Source organism: Halichondria panicea, chromosome 5 (assembly GCF_963675165.1).
Source record: "Halichondria panicea chromosome 5, odHalPani1.1, whole genome shotgun sequence".
Classification (NCBI taxonomy): domain Eukaryota; kingdom Metazoa; phylum Porifera; class Demospongiae; order Suberitida; family Halichondriidae; genus Halichondria; species Halichondria panicea.
Window position 1 is genome coordinate 4242817 of NC_087381.1, and position 13822 is coordinate 4256638.

Below are 13822 nucleotides of genomic sequence, written 5' to 3' on the forward strand. Positions count from 1 at the left end.
TCCTTGCTAGAACGCAATAGTTACATCGCAAAGGGTCAAATTTGTTGCTGATTTAGCTCAATCAATCCCAAATGTTTTTCACCTGCAAAGTATTCTAGCTAGTACTGTTAAATCTATAACACTGTTAACTTATAACAGTGACAATTGGTAATTGCATTGTGTATACTTTTAACACCAATTCACACAATCATGCTACCTATAATAGGCTCTTGTGTTGTAGTCACAACACCACATTATTGTAGTAGTAGAGTAGAGGAAGTGTATGGTTGGAGGCAGCAAAGGATAGACAAAGCTCAGATAAAACAAGTGCTGTTTGCAAGCTATACCATCCACCATCAATGGTCAACTGAGTCACTATCCACTGAACCCCAGTGAAGGATGCATCTCAGTCATGGAGCCCACTTGGTGATCAGGCTACTTTTTCTCTGCTCTGCTGTGGAGCATGGTGAGTGCATGCATGCTTAATCAGTATGGAGTTTGTAGTTACCTATAGCTACAGTAACACAGTGTGTGTAGTAGCAATGTATGGTCACCAGGTCAGTTTATTAATGTCCCCCTGGTATTACAGCAAGGAAACATAGCTATAGATTAGATTTAGCTATTGAAATCCTATAGTACTGAAATCTGAAACTTTGTCTATTGTGAGCTTTTGTTGGCTGCTCGATTGAGACCCGCTTTTTTGTTTTGCCTAACTTGAATTCATTTCCAATTCCTGCCAGCAGCTAAACTACCATATAAGCCATGTGCTAGGAAATACAGTACATAATTAAAATCCAATAAGTTTTTTGTAAATGCTGTGTGCTGCTATAAACAATGAATGGTGCATGCGTCAGAAATCATTATACCATTTGCTATTCCTCATAGGTATCAAGACTAAGTACCATTTTAATGTACTGTGTGATCAGACGAGCAATTAAAATTAGCACAACCCTCCCACTAAAGAATTGTGTACCAGGTTTCATGTGGTCCTCAATGAGGTTTCTTTCCTGATATAAGTTCCTGTGATGATATAGCTTAAACAAAATTAGCTCCTATTAGCGCCACACAGTCACATCTGCTTTGTGACTGCAATCCCATTTAGTGGTAGAGCTGAGGAATGCAAGGTTATTCTAATTGACCTAGTCAGTGGACAAAGGAATTTTGTGGGTACACATTAGATCAGATCGGCTGCATTGGTGTGGTCCACTGACAGCTGGTTGCTGGAAGGAGCACAATAGTACACTTGTGTTCACTGCTGTTGTGTGTATGGACTTGAAGGTCTGTCTTATCCTCATGATAATCTCCAGCGGCTTGTAACACAATTAGCATTGTGGGAATGTAGTGCTTGGGACAATAATAATTATTAGCATGTGTATGCTGCTTATAGAAAGGTACGAGGACGAATACGGTATTAGCAGAAAAATATTGTTGATAACGTCATAATTGTTGAATAATTTGTGTCAGTACGCTGTACTAACATTAAATATGAGGGGGGTGTCTTATGTCTTAATTTAATACTCCATTCTACACAGGATTCTCACAATTATGTTACAACGACCCTAATTATCGCTGTCTTGAGAACAGTGTAACGGATCGTGATGTACCTAACCCTAGTACAGAGTGTTGTACTAGAGGGAGACTGTCCTATACTCGGTTAGGATCGGACGTATGTGAGGTATGCTCAGGTGAGATGAACTAAATCATTATAATGATACAATTAAGATTTTCATAAATGCGTCAATGCTATAGTTATGTTCCGGAATAATTCTGATGTATTAATGCTCAGTAAATGAATAATTTATGAGTCACCGTATATCTTTTAATTTATCAGACATAGCCCGGACATTTTCTGGGAAATTTTCGTTGTTCTAATACAGCGGACACTCCGGTGCTTTAATTTTACTAAATATCCGGACAATATACCTTGAAAAGTTGAGATACATTTCATGCAAACAAATGTAGCTTTTATAGCCATGCAGCAAGAGTGCTGCAGGTTAGTAGCTTTTAGTTTCAGATAGCTAATGCAACTACCGTATAGCGCGAAATTTTCGAGGGGCTTAATTTTCGCGGATTTCGTGGGTTAGAATTCTACACGAAAATTAAGTCTACAAAAATTGTTCTTTAATTAGAATTACCTGCTATCATGCAAATATTTAAAGGCGTGGCTTCCGGTAAGCAGTCATTCTGCGAACATTGTGCAACGAAATGGCTTTTAGAGGCCAATCCACGAAATATAAGTGCCTCGAAAATTTCGCGCTATACGGTATTCAACTTTTTATATTTGAATGATCAAAGCAAAGATTAGAAAACAATGTGCTGTGCAAGCGCACGTACGGGGTATTCACATGCATGAGAGTCGAACCACATCAAACACATGCATGTGAATAAAACTGTTTGCTTAATTATTACACAGTATAGTGTAATTGAATGCAATGTCACACATAATTATTCTTATTACCTTCAGGGAATGCTATTTGCTACTCGGGTGGCAACCCGACTTGTAGTGGTTCGCTCATAGGCACTGGTATTGGCTCCATCCACGACTGTTGTCTCATAAACCCTAATGGAGGAAACTACTTTCCGAGTTCTGGAGTTTGCACTGCATGTAAGTATGTGATAAGTATTTGAATAGACATGTAAAACTTTGTATTAAGATTAGTAAAACTGCTGCATGAGCGCGAGTGAACTCGTACTAAATTACACTAGTGTGTTGCCATGGTATCCATTGAATAGACATGTTTGTATTAAGACTGACTAAAAACTTTAGTGTGTTGCCATGGTATTCAGAGATGGCATACAGTAGTACGTATAATTCTTTTATTGCATTCAGTACACAGGTAAGGGAAGTACCCTAACTCTATTACTGTACTTACAGGCAGCTTATTTCAAGCTCAGTGTTTTGCTGACAATAGTTGTAACGAAGTTATTACCGAGTTGAGTGGCACACCCACTAACTCGTTTATTAGCAACTGCTGCGAAGGACCCGGCTCCTCCTACAATTTCCGAGGACAATGCTACCCATGTCTTGGTAAGTGTAATATTAAATCTACTGCACTCTGTATGTAGTACGTGTCTCAAATAATGGCCGTATATATCATGCAAAGGAATGTTAATTGTCCTTTAATTTGAGGATATTTCTTCGATAGCCTTGAAGTCCAGCTGGACTATTGTGGTTGGTTTCTATTTACACTATAAGAGGTTTTATAATTATTGCCTTTCATAAGCAGTTTGGATCATGGGATATATCTGATAGTGGTGACAGTATAGCAATTATGCAATTAACTTGAACAACCTCTTAATAGGATGGTTACAATAATTATTATAGGAGCTATGACTAACGTCTGGTGGGCGTTTGTGTAACAAACAATAGCATTCTAAGGCTATATGGGATATAATTATTATATAATTATAGCTAAGATTTTCGAACTTCTATGCCAGCTTGCTTAAATTGCCAAATATTATGAATACCTGAAATCGTATACCGGGTATAGTGCAGCTATACTGTTGATATCTGAAACGTTGTCTTTTTTTAGGTTGCTCGATTGCTTACTGTACAATCATGTCATTTTGTCTTCCTTCTCTCAGTGCTTGGTTGGTTTCAACAGTCTCTAATAGGAGAAGAGTCGAGTCAGAACTACTCTGTTTCTCTGGGTTACATCAAGGGAAGTGGACCGGATTTCAATGCTATGATTATGGCCAATGGAGTTGCAGGTTTGTACACGTAATTAAGACAACACTCTATTGAAGCTTTATAGCTCTTCACTACTGTACGTTGAAATCATCTTTCCAATTAATTCATGGAAGTGGTTATGATTCAAATATTGACTTAGCCAATTAAATTTCATGGGGCTTGATTACATGCATGCATGTATTAATTATTATTGGAAGGGTGGTTTCAGACTTTTTTAAACCGAGTTGTTCGACTATCATTATAGAAAGTGTATAGGATTGACCATTTCTTTTCTTCTGTTCCACAGTTAAAGATCAAGACTTTTCTCTTGGTTCCGACATAGTGACACTATCCCCCAGTGGTCAGTCTTCTCTCTCTGTGTCCTTGCTTCAGGACAATGTGGCACTAGAAGAACCAGTGGAGAATGTCACCCTGACGATTGTACCATTGTCACCGAGTGATGTTGCATCTAACGCTGTATTTAAGAACGAGCTAACTCTGTCAATCATCGATACTGATGGTGAGTGTGTGAGTGTGTGAAGGTTTGTGAGGAACTAAAACCTCAATTAATTGAAGGTCTGGAAATATTTTATCTATCAATATTTTAGACTGTGTGTGTACGTAGCAACCAAATGTTTTAGACTGTACTTTTCTATACAATGATCATGTGTAATTGCATGTACTGATTTTTCCTTTAGAGTTGGAAATTGGCTTCAGCGAAGACAGTTTTTTTGGAACTGAAACCGAGGGTAGTGTTACCATGACGCTAACAAAAAGTGTCCGTATTGCAAACCCTGTGACGATCACAGTTGAATCATTCACCGTTGCCGGGGCAACTATAGCAGGTCACGCTCTACCTCCCAGCTTACCGCCTGATGACAATCCTCTCTCTCCCAACAGAGCAAGATGTACGTACTGTGTGTGTGTGTGTGTGTGTGTGTGTGTGTGTGTGGTGTGTGTGTGTGTGTGTGTGTGTGTGTGTGTGTGTGTGTGTGTGCGTGCGTGCGTGCGTGCTCTCTCTGTGGTATCAGGAGTACCTGGTAGTATTCATATTGCATTAGCTTTGTCACAAATTATAAACAAATCTTAAAGTAGTTCAACAACAACAGTGAGTCACTATACTCCTATGTATAATAATTATGATCTAGCTTGAGATTGATCTCAATTGCATGTAATAAGTGCAACATCCACGATTTGTGAGATGTACCCAGCTTTCGTATAATTATATGAATTACTTATTATCGAGGAACTAAAATTTCAAATGACCATAACCCTACAGTAGAGTTTTTATAATGCCAGAAATTCCAGGTTTGCTTGCCTCGAAAATAAAGCGCTGTGTCATACCTGTTTTAACCACACCCACTTACAGTGAGCCCAGAGGACAGACGAGATTTTAACAGTACTTCACTCTCTGTCATCTTTCAACCTGACGAAATAGGCGACGAAATATCAACAGTGTCTGTTTCAGTACCGGTAGTGGATGACGTCATTGATGAGGCTACGGAGGTGTTTGTGTCAACCATTATAGACGTACAGGCCTCACGGAGGGAGGTGGTCAATACTACTCGCATCTCTACCCTTGGCAATATCCGAGACGATGATGGTACTATTGCTAGCCCAAATATATATAAAATATATATAAAATATAGGCCTATATAGGCATGCATGTACATGTATTCAGGTCTACCTAGCCACAATACCGGGGTAGCGTACCATTAATTACTTTGTATGCTATGCCATGCCACTAGTTGTAATAAAATTATAAGAGGCCAGCTTAGTTGATTATAATTATAGCCCCCTTATGTACATATAGGACAAATGCATGTCCTTGAAGTGCACAAAGACCAATTTTCTTACTGTGCACTTTGAAAAATGGTTGCCTCCGCTACAGATATCAGGATTGGCTTCCAGAGTGAGACGTACGTGTTCACTGAGCCATCTTCTCTGATGCAAGTAGATGTGCTTCTTCAGAAAGAAAATGGAGCCATAACTGAACAAACTTATCGTATACTAGTGAATATCTCCGACAGTGTACAACTCGAGTCAGCTACTCAGGGTGACGATTATAGTGTCGCTTCAAACCCCACGATCTTGGAAATGGGACCGGAACAAGAGACAGTTTCGTTCCCGTTCAGCCTGCTCGCCAACGGCTTACCTGAAGTGACAGAGGGATTTTCAGCCATGTCCTCCCCTGAGGGATCGTTGCAGTACTCCCCTCCCCTCACACTGTTCGCCACTGCCAGAGTGTCCATCCAGGATGATGACCGTACGTTACATATCATCACAGCATTCCTTGTTTGGTCATTTCCCGTTAGCTGGTGTTTAGATACCAATATATATATATCGCAAAAAGCAAAAAATACGACTACCTTCCTATGCGAGAACTTTAGCCATGCACGAGTTTGAGAGGACTGGCGTATTTTCGCGATCAAGCGACATTGATAGTGTTGTGTTACCAATGTATCTTCATCAGCAAATAACACACCTTTGTATTGACATAGTTGTCTCCCTTCCGTCGTGCAGCACTGATTATTGGCTTCGAGAGCGCATACGAGGTGGAAGAGAATGTGGGAGTGTTCAACGTGTGTGTGAGAGCGCTGAACGTACTCGATACGGAGCCCCTCCCATTCTTCGTTCCAATTCTGCTGTCTACGGAGTCTGGAACAGCTGGTATGGGTGTGAAATATTGTACTCAATGGACATAATAGAGCCATAATAGACTTGCATGGGGCTGTGGCATTTCCGTTTTTGAAGGTTTTGTATATACACGTACATGTTTAGTGCAGGTAGGAAAGTAAGTATACTCAATTACTTTTCAAACACTATATCAGTCAGGGATTTACCGTTAAAAAGGCATCCTATGCTGTACTCATAGAGAGATGACATGCCTGGCTGACCATATAATTATTGTAGCCTAACTTCAGTACACGTGTACGCTTTATAATTCAGTCATTATGTTTTCTTTTCTTAAAGGTGAGAGTGACTATGTGCCACTTGATTCTGTTCCTCTCACTCTGGATAGTAACAACAGACGCAGCTGTGTTGAAGTGAATATCATTGAAGAGGATGTTTTTGAACAGAACGAGGTCTTTTCTCTTGTCCTTTCGCTGGACGAATCGAGACCTTTCGACCCAATGCCTGTAGACATCATATTTTCACCTGCTCCAGTCACGATCCTCGCAAATGACGGTATGATTCCGTATGAATAAAAATGGAGCAATGTTGAACGTTACGTTTCACATCGTATTTACTGCCATTAGCTACATCACTTAAGAACAGTTGTAGACATACAATCCGTGCTAGCCAGATTGGTGTATGTGTTTTACACTTGAGTCGTGGACCATGACTTAATTTGATTCTCTCAAACTACCTTATTATGATGTTGGTCTACAGTATAGTATAGTCAAGAGCCACAATGTAGGGATGAACTGTTTGAAAGAATTATTATGGCTGCATGTGCACATACAATAACTATACTGACGATTACCTCGCTAACTCATGCAATACTGATGGCCTGAGTGTCTAGAGTATTTGACCTCGCAGAGTTCACCTTTGCTCAGACTAGGCACAAATGCTTATCGGCGATTACAATAACACGACTGTATAGTAGTACTTCTCTTCCATGTTTACTTCCCTTCTTATATCTGTCCCATAACTTGACAACAGAACTCTTACAACTGCATGCTTGTGTTGGTGATTATTAGCTTCCATTATGTGGTAAAGTTTGGTGATGGCTTCTATTAAAGTATGCTGCTTATGTGGATTGGTTCATATCTTCACTGCTTCAACCCTAGCTGTGTATATTGTGCTCGCTGTATGGTACTCATTTTGTACAAATTTAAGGCCGAATTTTTCTCTAGATATGTGTCGTGTCCTGGCCCTGCTGCTAAACGGAACCATCACATACTTTCCCGAACCAGCTGACCCGTTTACAGAAGTGGGTACTGTGGCAACGCACAGCTGTGATGAAGGTTTTGGCCTAGAAGGAACGGTGACACGAACGTGCCAGAGTGGAACAGCTTACGATGGGAGCGCACCAACCTGTGAACGTGAGAACACTGTGTATAGCTCTCGGGTACTGCCTGTTAGACTATAATCTGGGGGTGGCAATTATAAATATTTGCTGAAGTTTATCCGTAATAAATTAAGTTGCTACTTGTGAAGATAAAGTCATGTGTGACTCGTAGGCAAACAAAAGTGTTTAGCTGCTGTTTCTAATTGCCTTGTTTCATCGCATAGCCCTGTGCCCCGACCTGGAGCCTGTGGCAAATGGAAGGATCAGTTACACTCCAGATGATGATGGCTTGTTCAGTAATGTGGGTACCTTGGCAACGTACAGCTGTAACGTGGGGTTTGCTTTGATGGGATCAGATAGTAGGGAGTGTTTGGAGGGAGGAGTCTGGAGTGGAGCCACACCCACCTGTGAAGGTATTATATACTTGAGTGATAAAAACTAGAAAGTTGACCGATAAAAAGCATGTAAAATCTGGATATCTATCTTAATAGCGTGAATAGCTATCAAGGAAAATTAAAATTTCACATAGAATAGTACACCGTATATCGGGTTTCAAACGCGGCATTCTTTTTCGGTTGTGAATTATCGAAACAAACGCAAAGAGTGAGCATATGTATGCAATTTCACAAGAAATGTAATTCACAATATTTAGCTATAGAAACGCAATTCGCAACAGTGTCATTCACAATTGATTAACCCCGCATTCGAAACCCGATATACAGGTACATAGTTGGCATGCATGAAACTTGTCCACACTTTATGTGCGCACCAGGTTGTGCAAATTTCAGTATTAAATTTAATTTCTTGATTATACATGTGTACAGCTCTTTGTCCCGACCTGGAGCCCGTAACCAATGGAATTGTCACTTACTCTGTTGACATGGTTGCTCCATTCAGAGATGTGGGTACCGTGGCAACGTACAGCTGTGAAGAAGGATTTGGTCTCATTGGATTAGAGAGCAGAGAATGTTTGGAGGGCGGAGTCTGGAGTGGGGAAACACCCACCTGTGAAGGTACACTGGACTAAACGCAACGCAACGCAAGGTTGCATAATTTGATTGAACGCTGGTGTTTCAACGTAATGTAATGGTGGCTTTAATATTCAAACTTGGCCACACCGGTTAATTAGTGGTGGTTGGTACTAACCACCTCTAGACCAAAATAACCACCTCCTATAGGTCTAGTTTACCACATGTTAGGCAGTTGAACTGAGGATTGAAAATAGTCCATTCGGCCAAAAATAATAATATTGACACGATACTAAACACGTACACCTTACCGAACGTTAACCTCATGCAGTTGAGGAGTAACTTAATTCCCGATGTTTGATTTCGTACACCCCTATACAAATTTACTTCAAGTATTCAATAAACATAATGGAAAAGTTGTGTGTGTATTCGAATTCTAGATCCTATCGTACGCACATATATATAATCTTAACTTTTTTCTTTAGACATTAACGAATGCTTGATTGACAATGGCGGTTGTGAACATGCGTGTACCAACACAATCGGCAGCTTCTTTTGTTCCTGTAGAGGAGGATTTGTGCTAGACAGTAATGGATTCAACTGTACAGGTACAATAGTTAACGTCTTGGTGTGTGTATTTATTTATGCATGCTCCCATCGGTGTGCGTATGCATTATGTATATCATAAATAATTGCCTCTTTTTGTTTGCAGACATCGATGAGTGCTTGACAAACAATGGAGGATGTGATCAACTATGTACCAACACTGAGGGCAGCTTCTTCTGTTCATGCTTAGATGGATTCGAACTGGACAGTGATGGATTTAGCTGCTTAGGTAATGGATCTTAATCTACGTGCTTGCATGTAGGTTTATCTTATAATTATAATTATAGACATTAACGAATGCTTGACTGACAATGGCGGATGTGAACAGATCTGTACCAATACTGAGGGCAGCTTTTCTTGCTTCTGTGACAGTGGGTACAACCTGGACAGCAATAGACTCAACTGCACAGGTATTACCGAAAATTTATTTCTTATAAGCACTCTTACACAGTGATGGATTTAGCTGCTTAAGTTAGACTCGTAAAACACCTGACTACATACGTATAGGTGCACAATTGTTTATTGCGAACCTTAATTGTTTTCCCCAGACATTAATGAATGCTTGATTCAAAATGGCGGATGTGAACATACGTGTACCAATACTGAGGGCAGCTTTTCTTGCTCCTGTTACACTGGGTTCATCCTGGACAGCAATGGATTCGACTGCACAGGTAAGATTATTTTTGGTGTTGTTTGAAGTATTGAATCTCACTCAACTTAAAACTTGTCAAAATATAAATAAATTATGTGTAGCAAAATGTTGTTATAATTTGCAGACATTAATGAGTGCTTGACTGACAATGGCGGATGTGACCAAATGTGTACCAATACTGAGGGCAGTTTCTTTTGCTCATGTGACACTGGGTACAGCCTGGACAGCAATAGACTCAACTGCTCAGGTATGCATATGCATGTAAGCAGTATGATGGTACATACATAGTACACTTTACTTTGAAATCTCACTCATGCAGCAAAATGTTGTTAATAATTTGGAACTATGTGTGCTCCCTTGCAGACATTAATGAGTGCTTGACTGACAATGGCGGATGTGAACAGATCTGTAACAATACTGAGGGCAGCTTTTCTTGCTCCTGTGACAGTGGGTACAACCTGGACAGCAATAGACTCAACTGCACAGGTATTACCGAAGATTAATTTCTTATAAGCACTCTTACACAGTGATGGATTTAGCTGCTTAAGTTAGACTCGTACAACACCTGACTACATGTATAATTATACGTATAGGACAATTGTTTATTGCGAACCTTAATTGTTTTCCCCAGACATTAACGAATGCTTGACTGACAATGGCGGATGTGAACATACGTGTACCAACATTGAGGGCAGCTTTTCTTGCTCCTGTAACACTGGGTTCAGCCTGGACAGCAATGGATTCGACTGCACAGGTAAGATTTTTTTTGGGTGTTGTTTGAAGTATTGAATCTCACTCAACCTAAAACTTGTCAAAATAGCTACATTATAATAAATTATGTCTAGCAAAATGTTGTTATAATTTGCAGACATTAATGAGTGCTTGACTGACAATGGCGGATGTGACCAAATGTGTACCAATACTGAGGGCAGTTTCTTTTGCTCATGTGACACTGGGTACAGCCTGGACAGCAATAGACTCAACTGCTCAGGTATGCATATGCATGTAAGCAGTATGATGGTACATACATAGTACACTTTACTTTGAAATCTCACTCATGCAGCAAAATGTTGTTAATAATTTGGAGCTATGTGTGCTCCCTTGCAGACATTAATGAGTGCTTGACTGACAATGGCAATTGTGATCAAGTCTGTACCAACACTGAGGGCAGCTTCTCTTGCTCATGCTTAGATGGATTTGAACTGGACATTGATGGATTTAGCTGCTTAAGTAAGATCGATACAAAATAATAATTCCACTTTATTCTTAATTAAGATACCTACCGGCCAATACCTTTCTTATACAATAAGGTAGAATCACTATAATATTGTACGGTTGCCATAGTAGCAAATAGCCTCTCTCTATACAGGCCTCACATGCCCCGAGCTGCCTCCTCTACCTAATGGAATGATCGTGTACAGTATGCTACCTCATTTTATTGGCTCAACGGCTACGTATGCTTGTGTCTCTGGTTACGTACTGGTGGGCGGTGCTGTACGTGTTTGTCAAAACGATAACACATTCAATGGAAGTGTCCCTACATGCAGAATAGTTGTAGGTGGGTGTGAACTACATTGATATTATACCTACAGGCTACTTGCATAAATACTTATAGCGAGTGTATTGCAGGACATTATTTGGAGAGCGCCTTTTTGGTTAGATGACATAATTATGCCATAGCTAACACGTATACGTACAGGTACTGTTCAGCTCATTATTAATTTTTTGCTGGTATTAAATTCTGCTAAATTCTGCTCAAGTTGTGATTTTTAACATTTCTAATACTCGCAAGCGGTTTTAATGAGATTCATTGCATTTCCCAATTATCTGTGAGTATATAATTATAATACCTGCAAAAATATGTCATACACAAAGTGTTCAATCAGGAACTAGGAGCAGGCGGGTTCCATGCATGCACTTGTATTATTATTCAGTCTGTCACATCATAATTAACCCCCCCCCACAGTTAACATGTCCCCTCGAGTCAACGACACTGCCACCGGAGATCCCGTCATGACAGTCCCCCTCTACGTTCGCAATAGCACCGCCTTCCCACAACTCCAAGACAACCAACTCATGTATCTTTGCTTCGAAGTTCACGGAGAAAACGATAGCTACTTCAACCTCGTGTCCGACTCATGTGTGTCTGTGAACGGTCACTATATCCAACCCCATCCTCAACTTGGCTATAATATAATTAATGCAATTTCAGTTGTAGCGCCCGATTTGCTTCAGGCTTGTCACAACATCAGTGTATCAGCGAGTGACTGCAGTGCAAGCATTGATGGAACTATCCTTGATTCGAATTACGCTAGAGATGGGATTTCCGTGAGATTGTATCGCAATCGAGTGCGAATTGGTGTACCTAATTGTCAGAATATCGATCTTGTGATGTGGGTGTTTTGTGATCAGGGTGTTTTCGTGGGTGACCCGGACTTCGGTGAACCGGATATCACGATTACAGTGCCAATGATTCGTTTTGTGATAGCTCGTGGTTTCAACATCAGAGAGTCGGCTCACGGCCTTTTAGGTGAGTGAAATGAGTGTAGTATTGTGACAATAGTTTATTATGGTGTAAGTAGTGTAACAAACATTTAGAACTGTTAAAAACGTGTTCACCCGAATCTATATCTACATGATTGTACTTTGGTAGTATTTATATATAGCTAGGAATAAGTGTTTTAATGTGTGCACGAGGATGAGAGAATTATTGTAATCCTCGTGCACCAGCATTAAACGTTGGCTAGCAAGTGTGTTAATTTGCTGATCACGAAGCTAAAAACCCTGTTCAAGCAAGTTTTCAAGCTACATATATAGTGTCAAGCTGCCCTTTCAGATGGCGATTACTTGAATGATGATGAATCACGAGTATTATAAAAAAAAGTGTGCAAAAAGTCTATGTGACTGGATTTGATGGATGTCATTGGCTGTAGGTCACCAGCAATACTATAGTGTTAATTCACCCTTGAGCAGACCAACGATGGCTGTAATATTTAATGAGGTTGCCTGCTAACACAGGTACAGGTCACATGCTACGGCGACTTTAGCTATAGGGTCCATTAACCTGGCTGTAGAAGCCGTAATAGAGGGTTTTGTGTTCACTACTGATTTGTTAGCCTCCTTCGCAGCCTCTCCTTTTTCAGTTCTTTAATTGTCACACAGGTCAATAATAAAATACGGTAAAAAGTGGAGGAACAAAGAAAAAAAGAACAAAAGACAGTTCGTTCTTTCTTTCTTTGTTCCTCCAATTCTTACCTGTGTGACAAAGAACAGAAAAAGGAGAGGCTGCGAAGGAGGCTATACTGATTTGTAGCTCTATATTCATCCCCACTCGCCCACCTACCCAATCATCCACACACACAATTGCAGGACAATTCTGGAACGTACCTATCAGTCTAGAGACCTATACCGGCTCGCTAACAGACGGAACGACACGAGACAATACCTACATCATGACCATTAATTATCCGGGGCAACCCCCCAGGCAATTCTTATCAAACCTGGACACACCCACTTGGGACATAAAACGCAGCGGATACTGTCTCTACTCAGGCAATAGTCAGGGAGGTAGCGTTGCCGAGCTCGTAACCCCTAACGACCCTGTGATTGAGGGAATGTATACCGACTATGTAGTGGACGAAGCTTTCGGATATGATTATCTATTCTCTCATTTCGATCAAAACGAGTGTAGAAGGTAACATTTTTAAATACTTACTGTTTGTATTATTTTATTTGTGTATATGAATATAGGTACGTACACAAATTCGTATGCTTGAAATTGACACACAAAAGAAGTACCTGTCCTCGTAATGTTTTCACAGATCCATGATATGATGATTGCATGTACATGTACATGTTTTGATATAATTGTGAATTCCGATAACGTTCCTCATGAATGGCAACCATCAGCGACTATATACTACAGCTAGCTA

The 13822-nt window shown here is 40.2% G+C and overlaps 1 protein-coding gene across 2 annotated transcripts; it reads left to right on the forward strand.

The window, feature by feature from the left end:
• The first annotated feature begins 283 nt into the window (after nucleotides 1-283).
• On the forward strand, nucleotides 284-13773 carry LOC135336672 (uncharacterized). 2 transcript variants are annotated; one of them, XM_064532527.1, is made up of 26 exons: nucleotides 284-445; nucleotides 1512-1664; nucleotides 2444-2584; nucleotides 2855-3007; nucleotides 3565-3690; nucleotides 3957-4169; nucleotides 4348-4557; nucleotides 5019-5252; nucleotides 5541-5915; nucleotides 6173-6319; nucleotides 6623-6838; nucleotides 7510-7698; nucleotides 7889-8077; nucleotides 8489-8677; nucleotides 9118-9240; nucleotides 9345-9467; nucleotides 9526-9648; nucleotides 9787-9909; nucleotides 10015-10137; nucleotides 10254-10376; nucleotides 10522-10644; nucleotides 10759-10881; nucleotides 10998-11120; nucleotides 11260-11448; nucleotides 11857-12420; nucleotides 13260-13773. In XM_064532527.1, the coding sequence occupies exons 1-26, from the start codon at nucleotides 379-381 to the stop codon at nucleotides 13586-13588; spliced, it is 4791 nt and encodes a 1596-aa protein (XP_064388597.1). In that variant the 5' UTR covers nucleotides 284-378; the 3' UTR covers nucleotides 13589-13773. The 2 variants fall into 2 exon arrangements, with proteins under 2 accessions (XP_064388597.1, XP_064388598.1); XM_064532528.1 differs by lacking the exon at nucleotides 9787-9909.
• Nucleotides 13774-13822: the final 49 nt, after the last annotated feature.

What these genes read in the sequence shown, in the direction of transcription:
- LOC135336672 (XM_064532527.1), top strand. Translation starts at nt 379, where the DNA reads ATGCATCTCAGTCATGGAGCCCACTTGGTGATCAGGCTACTTTTTCTC. An exon ending in GTCAATCATCGATACTGATG is followed by an intron (nt 4,170 to 4,347) that starts GTGAGTGTGTGA and finishes TTTTTCCTTTAG; the next exon opens with AGTTGGAAATTGGCTTCAGC. An exon ending in CAATGGATTCGACTGCACAG is followed by an intron (nt 9,910 to 10,014) that starts GTAAGATTATTT and finishes TATAATTTGCAG; the next exon opens with ACATTAATGAGTGCTTGACT.